This window comes from Chiloscyllium plagiosum, unplaced genomic scaffold, assembly GCF_037043375.1.
Source record: "Chiloscyllium plagiosum isolate Xiang-an unplaced genomic scaffold, Cpla_swu_hap1 HiC_scaffold_19, whole genome shotgun sequence".
NCBI classification, from domain to species: Eukaryota; Metazoa; Chordata; class Chondrichthyes; order Orectolobiformes; family Hemiscylliidae; genus Chiloscyllium; species Chiloscyllium plagiosum.
Genome location: NW_028270157.1, coordinates 19,224,255 through 19,236,749, shown reverse-complemented (window position 1 = coordinate 19,236,749; position 12,495 = coordinate 19,224,255). Strand labels below are relative to the sequence as shown.

General features: G+C 42.3%; 2 protein-coding genes across 5 annotated transcripts in view; one reads left to right on the top strand and one right to left on the bottom strand.

The window, feature by feature from the left end:
• Window positions 1-3,752, top strand: part of cracr2aa (calcium release activated channel regulator 2Aa) — a 101,764-nt gene extending 98,012 nt beyond the window's left edge. For all 3 annotated transcript variants that reach the window (XM_043708892.2, XM_087997083.1, XM_087997084.1), the window contains one exon: window positions 1,301-3,752. In XM_043708892.2, the coding sequence (XP_043564827.2) occupies window positions 1,301-1,391 (91 nt within the window). In that variant the 3' untranslated portion in view covers window positions 1,392-3,752. The remainder of the gene's footprint in view (window positions 1-1,300) is intronic.
• Window positions 3,753-9,218: 5,466 nt separating this feature from the next.
• Window positions 9,219-12,495, bottom strand: part of prmt8b (protein arginine methyltransferase 8b) — a 62,369-nt gene continuing 59,092 nt past the window's right edge. For both annotated transcript variants that reach the window (XM_043709828.2, XM_087996895.1), the window contains one exon: window positions 9,219-10,496. In XM_043709828.2, coding sequence (XP_043565763.2) covers window positions 10,413-10,496 — 84 coding nt within the window. In that variant the 3' untranslated portion in view covers window positions 9,219-10,412. The remainder of the gene's footprint in view (window positions 10,497-12,495) is intronic.

Sequence of the window (12,495 nt, the reverse complement as noted above, 5' to 3'; positions counted from 1 at the left end):
TTTATAATGGAGCTGGAGAGATTGTTTCTTTGGGAGTGGAGTCATGGGTTATTGGGGTAGATGGGAATGTGCAATTTGGAATGCAAACACATCTTAGAGGAGCAAATTACTGCAGATGCTGGAATTTGTACTGAAAACAAAAGCTGCTAGAGATCATAACAGGTCAGGCAGCTTCCATGGAGAGTCAGCAAGCTAACCTTTCAAGTCTAGATGACTCTTCATCAGAGCTGATGTAAAGTGTGGAGGGGGCAGCATTTATGCAGTGGTGGGGAGGGGGAGGGTGGAGTGCTAGGGGAGAAAAGGTGTTGATTGTTCGGATTAAGTGATCAGAATAGACATTCCAATCACTTAATCTGATCTAATCTGAACTATCAACATGTTTTCTTCCCCAGCACTCTACACACACTACCCCCTAACTATGGCATAAATGATGTCCCCTCCATACTTCATATCAGCTCTGATGAAGTCATCTAGACTTGAACTGTTAGCTTGCTCGCTATGGATGCTGCCTGACTCGCTGTGATCTCCAGCATTTGTTGTTTACATTATAGAATGGTGGAGCAGGCTTGAGGGGCCAAAGGATGTACTTCAACTTCTAATTTGTATGTTACTGACATGGAGAAATAAGCAAGTGTCTCTCTTTCTCTCTCTCTCTCTCTCTCTTTCTTCCTTTCTCTCTCTCTCTCTCTCTCTCTCTTTCTTCCTTTCTCTCTCTCTCTCTCTCTCTCTCTCTCTCTTTCTTCCTTTCTCTCTCTCTCTCTTTCTTCCTTTCTCTCTCTCTCTCTTTCTTTCCCTCTCTCTCTCGCTCTCTTTCTCTCTCTCGCTCTCTCTCCTCTCTCTCTTCTCTCTCTCTCTCTCACTCATGTGGGGGTCAAAGATGGACACAAGCCGAGAATTTTCTCTGTTCAATTCTGATTGCTCATAAGGGTTACTTTATGACTTTATCTGCTCTAATTATTGTAAGTATTTTATTTATTAGTTTCCTTACCAGTAACTTCCTGATCTCCATTGCCCTTTCCTGTATCCCAATACAGAGCTGCCAGCATTGATAAGGTTTTGACCAGGATAAAATCAGTGAGTTCGCATGCTGTACGTTTCTGCATTTCAAAACATTAATCATCTCTGCTCCCTTTCCAGTTATTTCTTCATATCTGTGAAGCAGCAATCACAGGACTGCAGCGGCATTGACTTATTATGAGATTCCTTGTTTATATTTTCTGAAAGTACTAAATCTTTTTGAACTTGCAGCCCACGTCTTTTCTGATACTCTGACAGACATTTATTTGATCTGTTTATTCAGACTTCTGAAGGAACTCGAAGATAAGGAAAAGGAGAAGATTGTTGAGCTGTGTGAAGATTCTCCCAAACAGAAAACTTGCTGCTCAAAATAATGAGGAGCATTTGTCACATCCAATCACCAGAGGAGCCTTTGTGTTACCTGAGAGGAACACACTTTGTGCTATTTACATCTCACTGCAGGATATTGTAGAGAACATCTGAACGAGAAACACAAATTGAATTTCAGTTGATGTGTCAGCTGGCAACTTGATCATTAGATCCTTCAGCTAATGTGATGCCATTTAAGAAATGTGCGGCTTGTTTGAGATTGGGGATTCTAAACTCCTCCAGCAAATACAATGGGACCATTTAAACAGTAGCTGATGGTAAGTGACAAACTGGATGCAGTAGGAGTTTATAATTTAATCCAGTTATTGCACAAAGTGAAAGGAGCCTTGGAACTTTGAATTTGTATTTTGTCTGGTTGAGTCCTGTACCCCTTAAATATCTGTCACAGCTTCTGTTTGTGTTGGAGAGTCTTGGAGACTAGGCTGAGAAATCTGTGAAATGTGTTAAATTCTATACATTCAGCTTCTGGAAATGCAAAGGAAAAACCCGGTGTTTTAGTATGAAGATAGAAGAAACTCAATAGCAGAGAGGGTATAACAAGCAAGCTTGGGAAAGATAATTGTTTTTTCATTCTCACATAGGATATGGGCACTGACAGCAAGGTCAGTATGTATTGTCCTTTCCTGATTGCTTCTGGAACTAACAGCTTGTCGAGATTATTTGACAAGGTTACTCAAGCATTAATCACTTTGTCATAGATCTGGATCACATGTAGGCCAGACTGGGTAAGGATGACAGATTTCCTTCCCTAAAGGGCATTGGTGCCAGATGGTTTTTCAGGAAAACTGATGATCGTTTCACAGTCACCATCATTGAGACTAGCTTTCAATTTTTGGATTTATGAATTCCACCAGTTTTTCACAGAATCCCTACAGTGTGGAACAGGCTATTTGGCCCAACTAACATTGACCCTCCAAAGAGTATCCCACCCAGACCCATTCCCCTACTCAATTACTGTACAGTTCCCATAACTAATGCCCTTAACCTACACAACCCTGAACACTATGGGCAATTTAACATGGCCAATTCACCTAAGCTGCACATCTGTTGGACTGTGGGAGGAAACCAGCGCACCCAGAGAAAAACCATGCAGACACATGGAGAACGTGCAAACTCCACACAGTTACCTGAGGTTGGAATCGAACCCAGGTCCTTGATGCTGTGAGGCGTCAGTGCTAACCATGGAGCCACAGTGCTGTGCTGCTTATCAGGTGCGATTTGAATCTGTGCCTGAATCCCTGGATTACTAAATCCAGTGACATTATCACAAATAATCTATCCAATGATGCAACAGAACATTTTGAAGATAGTTCCCAAGTAATTTGTAAGCTGACTTTATTGAAAGTAACTGTGGGATATTGTGAGGTTGTGCAGGTAAAATCAACACCAGACGATGTTTACACACACAAAAACAAATATTACTGGAAAAGGTCAGCAGTCTGTCAGCATCTGTGGAGAGAGATAAGATTAGATTCCCTACAGTGTGGAAATAGGTCCTTTGGCCCAACAAGTCCACACTGAACCTCCGAAGAGCAATGCACCCAGACCCATCCCCCTACATTTGCCCCTGACTAATGCACCTAACACTACGGGCAATTTAGCATGGCCAACTCACCTAACCTGCGCATCTTTGGACTGTGGGAGGAAACCGGAGCACCCAGAGGAAACCCACGCAGATACTGAGAGAATGTGCAAACTTCACACGGACAGTTGCCTGATGTCGGAATTGAACCCAGTCCCTGGCGCTGTGAGGCAGCCGTGCTAACCACTGAGCCACCAGATCAGAATGAACACTTCTACGTCCAGTGATCCTTCCTCTGTTTCTGTTTCTGATTTACAGCATTGGCAATTCTTATGGTTTATGTCCAGAAAATATTTAGCCTGATTAAAATTGTCATTAGTGAACCAAATTAACTAGACTATTTCTAAGAGACTACAATTCTTCCAATGAATATTTTGGTTGACGTTGTATGAACTATAGAATGGAGGTCAACATTATCTCTACAACCTCCTGGAATTATAATGTTTACAGCAGTAAGCCCTTTTACTCTTGATATTTCCATCTTGTATGTACAAAAACATGTTTTATAGGAGGATCTATAGATCCTGGTAGGAAGACAAGTGTGAGGTTTATAATACTTATTTAGCATGATCAACAAGTAGAGTCTATGGCATGTTCCAGTTTTTCTTGGCATGTTATCATGTTAGAACTATTCTTGGCTTAGTGTCATGTACAGTATTTTATATTTCTAAAATAACATTTTAGACTTGTCATAGTGTCTCCATGTATCTGTTCTAACAGGGAATTCTATCTTGTGCCAAATTAAAGTAATATTTTAGCATGGTGTGCAGAATCCTGGCTTCAGTTCAGTAGTCCTGCATTTGTCAGAATTGTACAGAATTAAATCTTCAACTATTTAATGAGCTCAGCATCTTTAAAACATTCTCTATTTTTCTTTTGATTTTCAGAGAGGATGGGAGAAGGAGAGCAGTCTGAACCTTGAATCTTAGCGAGTCATAGATATGTACAGCACAGGAACAGACCTTTCAGTCCAACTCATCCATGCCGACCAGATATCCAACCTAATCTAGTCCCATTTGCCAGCACTTGGCCCATATCCCTCTAAGCTCTTCCTATTCATATACCCATCCAAATGCCTTTTTAAATGTTGCAATTATACCAGCCTCTACCACTTCCTCTGACAGTTCATTCCATACTCACACCACCCTCTGTGTGAAAACGTTGCCCCTTAGGTCCCTTTTATATCTTTCTCCTTTCATCCTAAACCTGTGCCGACTAGTTCTGGACTCCTCCACCCGAGGGAAAAGCCAGGGAACTATAGGCCAGTGAGCCTAACGTCAGTAGTGGGCAAGTTATTGGAGGGAATCCTGAGGGACAGGATGTACATGTATTTGGAAAGGCAAGGACTGATTAGGGATAGTCAACATGGCTTTGTGCGTGGGAAATCATGTCTCACAAACTTGATTGAGTTTTTTGAAGAAGTCACAAAGAGAATTGATGAGGACAGAGCAGTAGATGTGATCTATATGGACTTCAGTAAGGCATTCGACAAGGTTCTAGAAAAAGTGAGGACTGCAGATGCTGGAGATCAGAGCTGAAAATGTGTTGCTGGAAAAGCGCAGCAGGTCAGGCAGCATCCAAGGAGCAGGAGAATCGACGTTTCAGGCATGAGCCCATTCCTGAAGAAGGGCTCATGTCCAAAACGTCGATTCGACAAGGTTCCATATGGGAGACTGGTTAGCAAGGTTAGATCTCACGGAATACAGGGAGAACTAGCTATGTGGATACAGAACTGGCTCAAAGGTAGAAGACAGAAGGTGGTGGTGGATGGTTGTTTTTCAGACTGGAGGCCTGTGACCAGTGGAGTGGCACAAGGATTTGTGTTGGGTCCTCTACTTTTCGTCATTTATATCAATGATTTGGATGCAAGCATAAGAAGTATGGTTAGTAAGTTTACAGATGACACCAAAATTGGTGGTGTGGTGGACAGTGACGAAGGTTACCTCAGATTACAACAGGATCTTAATCAGATGGGCCAATGGGCTGAGAAGTGGCAGATGAAGTTTAATTTTGATAAATGTGAGGTGCTGCATTTTGGGAAAGCAAATCTTAGCAGGACTTATACACTTAATGGTAAGGTCCGAGGGAGTGTTGCTGAACAAAGAGACCTTGGAGTGCAGGTTCATAGCTCCTTGAAAGTGGAGTTGCAGGTAGATAGGACAGTGATGAAGACGTTCTGTATGCTTTCCTTTATTGGTCAGAGTATTGTGTACAGGAGTTGGGAGGTCATGTTTCGGCTGTACAGGTCATTGGTTAGGCCACTGTTGGAATATTGCATGCAATTCTGGTCTTCCTATCGGAAAGATGTTGTGAAACTTGAAAGGGTTCAGAAAACATTTGCAAGGATGTTGCCAGGGTTGGAGGATTTGAGCTATAGGGAGAGGCTGAACAGGCTGGGGCTGTTTTCCCTGGAGCTTTGGAGGGTGAGGGGTGACCTTATAAGAAGTTTATAAAATTATGAGGGCATGGATAGGATGAATAGACAAAGTCTTTTCCCTGTGGTCGGGGAGTCCAGAACTAGAGGGCATAGGTTTAGAGTGAGAGGGGAAAGATATAAAAGAGACCTAAGGTGCAACTTTTTCACGCAGAGGGTGGTACGTGTATGGAATGAGCTGGCAGAGGACGTGGTGGAGCCTGGTACAATTGCAACATTTAAAAGGTATTTGGATGGGTATATGAATAGGAAGGGTTTGAAGGGATATGGGCCGGGTGCTGGCAGATGGGACTAGATTGGGTTAGGATATCTGGTCGGCATGGACGGGTTAGACCGAAGGGTCTGTTTCCATCCTGTACATCTCTACGATTCTAAGTTGTGGTTTTAAATAAGTAATGAGTACGAAGTCTTGTTTTGGATTGATTCGTGCAGTAGGTTCCAAGGAGGTGCATTGTCACCAAGCATCTGAAAGGGCACAGCTATTACAGATTCTCCCACATTGTTCTTTCATAAAAAGTCTTCTCTCCAGTGGAATGCCAGTCAGTGTGCACATAAAACACATACATGAGTTTGTGTGTGTTTGTGTGTGTGTGTGTGTAAACATGATTGTTCAAGGATGTGTGCGTATGTAAATATGACTGCATGTATGCAATTACTACAACAGTTGCTTGCATTGATATAGCTGCTTTAGCATTGTTAACATTTATTTGGTCTTAAGATGTGGGTATTGCTGGGCATTCATTGCCCAACTCTATTTGCCTTTGAGAAGGGCAGTCCATTTCATAACTGCTACAGTCCATGTGGCTTTGATTTTCAGCAGTGGTTTGATACAACTGAATGGCATATGAGATGACCATTTCAGACGGCAGTTCAGTGTCAAGTGCTCTGAGTCTGGAGTTACATGTAGGCCAGACCGGGTAAGAAGGGGCCAGACCGGGTATAATAGCAGGCTTTACTTCTCCAATGGGCATCATTGAACCAGCTGACTTATTACAGCAATCCAATCGAGTTTATGATCATTGACGAGATTTCGTTTTATTTCTGATTTATTAATCAACTGAATTAAAAATTCCCCAGTCGATGATTTGAAGTTGCATCTCCAACGTATTAGGCCAAGTTTTTGGATTGCTAGTCTAACAACCAGTCTGCTACTCTCCCAATCATCCCAAGGTGCTGCTGAAGGGCATAATAATTTTGCCCTCTCTGTCAAGTTGGCCTTGGAGGGACACTCACTCCCTTCCCACCATCTCACTCATTCATATTTTGGTAAGGTGTGTAAATAGCTTTCTCAACTCGCCAGCACGTAAGGCCCTTAGTTGGTCAATTAATGGTCACTTATGGGGCTCAGCTGTGCACCTCCCAGATTAACCTTTGCCCTGGCAAGTGAGACGGCCAGTCCGAATGGGAAACCAGGATGATTTGACTGGCCAATTGTGCAGGGGCTCATCGAAAGCAAAGAGGGGGGGTCAAAGGGGTGATGTCTGAAAGCTACACCTCTTCCCTCATCTCCAATCCCTCATCTCCAAAAATTCTACCCCTTCCACCCCCTCCTCCCACAGTATACTCACCTAATATACTCACCCTCACACTTAAAGGTTTTAACAAAATACCTTTCCCTAACAGCACAGTAAAGAGTCTAGCTGTTCCACATGAGCCTTATCCTGTCAGTACAGTCCACTGTTCCTTTCTCCCGCGTGTTTATTTTTGGAAAGTAAGTGTGTTGTGACAATTATGCATATGACTGGATTAGCCTCGTGGGCAGCAGCCCACCACAGATACCTTCTGAGAAACGAGCTTTGATTGGAGGATTGGATGAACTGCTTCGTGAATCACTGGTGGCCTGCCAGACTCCACTCTTCGCTTTCCAGTTTAACGTGGCAAACTGAGGCAGAGCCTGCAGTGCTACATGGGAACACTGCCTTCGAACCATAGGCTCCAATCTGCAGCCCCCACCATCGTCCTTCCGATGGGTGGGGGTCAGGTAAAATATATCTGTGCCTATCTACTACTTGCCCACCACTGATTGTTACAACACGGGGTAAACACTCCTGCTTAATTTAAAACCAGCAACACAGAGGATTTATCCCATGCAGTAATCTGTAAAAGATTGAGTGGCCAAGAACAAGTAAAAATTAACAACGTTATTTCTTAATGTGTAACAGAGAATAATTAACTAACAACTATTTACAATTCCTTATTCTCACCTATCTGTTACCTTCCCTTCTATAATACTAGTCAGATCAAATTCCCAGTTAAGATTTACAAAAGAAAACTTTTTATCTCAAAATCAGGCAGCTTTCGGTTCTTCTATTTGGATCTTCCTGTGTCTTATTTTCTGCTTCATAGGTTACTGATCGGTAAAGGTATTTTTAAGAGAGCTATTTTTCAGGCAGTTTGTTTACCCACTGGGGCTTGGCAGTTCTCCTTCCAACTGTTCAATGTTTCGCCAATCTTATACCCCAGAGCATCGGATTGTGTCATTGGCTTTTAAGATTGTCAATATACTCCATTCAAACTGGATTGGAGTTGGGTATACTTTAAACTGATTGGCCTAATTCAAATCTGTTTTTTGTCATTTCCAGGCAACCAGGTACTCCAGTAGCTGGAGCACATGTTACATTGTGTCTTATTGAGAACACTTGATGCTGTCACTGCTAGCTTTTAACTCTCCTAAAAAGGTATAGTTCACCCACAGCTTCATAACATGATCCTTTCCCCACAATCTGGCGGTCAGATGGCCTCTTGGCTGGCTGCCCCTGGGCTTATCAAGGCTCCTAATGTCACAATTAAGGGGCAATTAAGTATCTGAATCCACCTTCCCTGCCATAAAATGTTGTGGAGTTGGGGCCATTTTGTGGCTGAGTAGTAGTGCCCCTGCCCCTGGGTTGAGAGGCCTGGGTTCAAGTCCTGCCTGCTCCAGTGGTGACTGATAATATCCCTGAACAAGTTGGTTAGGAAAATAGATTAAGCTTTTTTCTAAACAAAAAAACAAATGCTGTGAAGAGGACTCTTCTGGTGGAGTGGTGGTGTCCTTACATCTGGGCCAGGAGGTCTGTGTTCTAGTCCCACCTGCTCCGGGGGTGAGTGATACTTTCCCTGAACAGATTGATTTGGAAAATAGGTTAATTTTTTTTTATAAATGCAGAGGACTCTTCTGGTGGAGTGGTAATGTCCTTACTTCTGGGCCAGGAGATCTGGGTTCAAGTTTCACCTGCTGTATAGGTATCTCCGAACAGGTTGACTGGAAAATATCTGGTACAAAATTTCACATCATTATTAGAATATTAAGCTATGCTCTGAGTAAGTAGTGATAACATTGGTTCTGGTGTTAGCTTCCCAGGTTTAAAATGCTGAGGTGAAAACCCCTGTGGTGTAGTATCCCTACCTGTGAGCTATGAGGTGTAGGTTCAAGTCTGGAGGAGGTATGTCATTATGTGGAAAGGCTGGGTTTTTTTTTCAAAAAAATGTGCAAGAAGTTCTAAAATGCAGTGACAAGCAGGACAGAGGGTGGGGGCCATTTTTGAATTGGTTTCTTTGAAAAGATAGGCATCATTGAAGAGGTGTGCTGTTAGCATCAGAGTTGACCTTTCCCCCAAATTATTCCACCCCGTTTGACTTCCGAAGCCTTGATCACAGCATCACCTAGACACCATCCCACCCACACACTGAATAAAGTCCACATCTAAAACAATATTCCTTAATTCACTATCTTCAGCTTAAAATCCAAGAGCTCCCTTCCTGACAGCACAGAACTGTACCCCACGGTTCAAAAATGCCAACTAAGAAAACTTGAAAGAGCATTTGTAGTTTAATGATGAATTGATGAATTTATCATAAAAAAAAACATTTTGGTAGTTTTTTTAAACAAAACAAGTCTAAAAGAAATAATTTACAAATGATTTAATCATTATTGTAGTAAAAGAACAAGCATTAAATGAGAAGGCTTATCTTTTTGAAAAATATTCCAGTTTAGCCACACGCTGTCATCACTAGTTTGTAACACAATACCATCCGAAGCTCAATACTGGGTCACACAGCAACACAAACCACATTTTCTTACTTTAGTTTGATACCAATCTCAATCAAAGACTTGTAACTTCACTGTGTTCATTTACAGAAATGTGAAAATGAAAAGCTAATTGAATTCTATTTTTGCAACTCACAGTTAATCAGTTACCAAGTAATTTACATTCGTCACGTGAATAATGCATGAGCAGAACCTTCCGGCAAATACTTCAGGTAAACATCTCGCCCTTTAAAGTTCAAAAGTTAAGCTCGCGTCGAGAGGTTTGGAATGACGTGATCGGGATTAACCATCCAAACTCAAAACCAGCCCAAACTTCATGTGTCAATGAAAGCAGGGCTCTTGTGGTACATTGGTATTGTCCCTACCTCTGAGCCACGAGATCTGGGTTCACACTTGAGGTGTATAATAAAATCTCTGAACAGATCAATTAGCAATGCATCAAAAGGTGAATGTGTGCAAGACTATTTCTTCAGCAACTGGGACTAAAGAAAATGTACTTATTGTTGAACTGAATTTCTGGAGGGGCACAGTGCAGGGGGACATTTTTTGCTAATCTCAGCAGAACTTTTGTTCAGGCAAAAAATAATTCTAGCATTTCTTACAAGCAGTTGTGAAACAGCCATTAGTATCTCACTTAAAGGTTAATCTTTGCCTACATTCTGAGCTTCCTTCTGCTTCAGAGCCCAGGATCTTAAAACAAATACTTTAAAGCAACAGTTTTGATCTCCATTTACTGGAACTCATTGTCCCCGCAACGGTGTATGGTACTGGTTTAAGTGAAGAATACCACTTTGAAACCAAATGGCAGAACTGACTGTTCTTATTACTCAAGCAGCATGTTCTTGTACTGAAGGAAGGTTATTAGCTGCAGGGTTTCATGTCTTTGATGTTCATAATTCTAGAATCACTTCCAATGTGATATGTTAAGATCTGAGATACATTTGATCCATCGGAGAGTGCACTTAACGCATTCTGTAATCGTGAGAGAGAGAGGCTTCGCACAGTTGGCCCCTGAAATCCAGCTGCAGGCTGAAATCCAGGTCACGCTGCAACGAAAGCAAATTGAGATTCTTTAAATTCACCAGTGCAATTACTTCTGTTATTACACAACCACAAACTGAATTCAATCCCTCTGATTCAAATTAAACCAAAGTTTTAGGGTCGGTTAGTTCAGTTGGTTGGATGGCGAGTGTGTGATGCAAAATGGCAGACCACGTGTGGGTACAGTGCCAGAATGAGTTTCTGTCTCCTAGTCCTGCCCTGTGCCTGATAAAGAACTATATAAACTCTTGTCTCTCTCTCAAGGAGAGAGGGGTGTCTGTGGCCATTTCTGGAGCATGGCTGCTTTCTGACCAAGGTAGCATGTCTGTGAGGAACACAGCTCAATATTAGCTGCAGCGTTCCTCAAAGAGAACATCACCAACCAAACCTCAGCTCATCAGACCCAGTGTAACCCGACATTTCCCTTCTCTGCCATACACTGATCCACTTCTACTGACAATCCCTCACAGGTGAGAATGCTCATCTGGTGTGAGACCCAGAGGTGGCTAATGAAGCTAATTCGGGATCTATAGACTTTATGACACCTTGGGAATTTCTCATGTGGGACATGGCTCATTCTTTACTCCACCCTCACTTTTCCTTTTAATTTTGTTGTTGGGTCTGAAGATGCAGGGTCCTTTGCACACATGCTGCCTCCATCTAATTTTGTTCAGGATGATGGTCTCATCTTCACGTTGGCTCTGCAACCTTGAAGACCTTCATCCATACTCCTCTGGACTATCTGCCCTGAGGGAGCTGGGGAAATAGCAATCACCTTTAGGAGCCTGGTATCTGACATCCACGTCAACCCAAAAAGCTAATGCTGGATGGTTATAGCCTCAATACTTGTGTTGACTGTTTGTGTGAGAGGCTATTGATGTGGATGTATCAGTCCTCCTATTTGATATGTGGGAGATTCCACAGGCAGTGTTGATGGAATGATGCCCTTAGGTTTGAGATGTCTCCTGATTGAATATAGGAGTTGGGACTTCGTATTGCGCTTGTACAGGATGTTAGTGAGGCCATTTTTTGATACAGTGTACAGTTCTGGGATGGCCTGCTACAGGAAGGATATTATTAAATTGGAGAGGGTTTAGAAAATATTTACAAGGATCTTGCTGGGACTGGAGTGTTTGAGTTATAAATGGTGGCTGGATAGGCTTGGATTTATTTTCACTGAAGCGTAGGAGGCTGACAGACAACCATACAGAGGTTTATAAAATCATTTGGGGCATGGATAAGGTGAATAGCAAATGTCTTTTCCTAAGGGTGGGGGAGTTCAAAACTAAGGGGGTGTTTTTGACATGAGAGGAGAAAGTTTTAAAAGGCACTTGAGGTGCAACTTTTTCACACAGAAGATGGTTGGTATGTGGAATGAACTACCAGAGGAAGTGTTAGATGAGGGTACAGTTACAGCATTTAAAAGACATTTGGACAGGTACATGATTAGGAAAGTTTAGATTGGCCAAACACAGGAAAGGGGAATAGTTTAGTTTGCGCAACTTGGTCAGCATGAATGAGTTGGATGGAAAGGTCTATTTTCATGCTGAATGACTTTATGACTCTATAAAACTGAAAGAGAGTCAGAGAATGGTTTATGGAGATATCAATGATAACACAGAAAATCAGTCCAGGCCTGACCTGAGTAGTGTCATCTTTACATTATGCAATTTATTAAATGAATGTCCAGGCTCGAGGCCACCGATTCATAGGTACATCATTAACAGCAGAGGCACTGTTGGCGTACTGGGAATGTTATTGGACTCATGATCAGAGGCCCAGGATAATACACAGAGTACATGGGTTAAAATCTCACCATTATAAGCCAGTTATAGTGATGATGACCATGACAACTACCATTAATTACAGCAAGAACCCACACAGTTCACCAATGCCTTTTAGGGAAGGGAAATTTGCTGTCCTTACCCAGTTTGGCCTACCCATGACTTTACATCCTCAGCAAGGCAGTTAACTCTGAAGTGGAGCAAGTCACTCAGTTTAAGG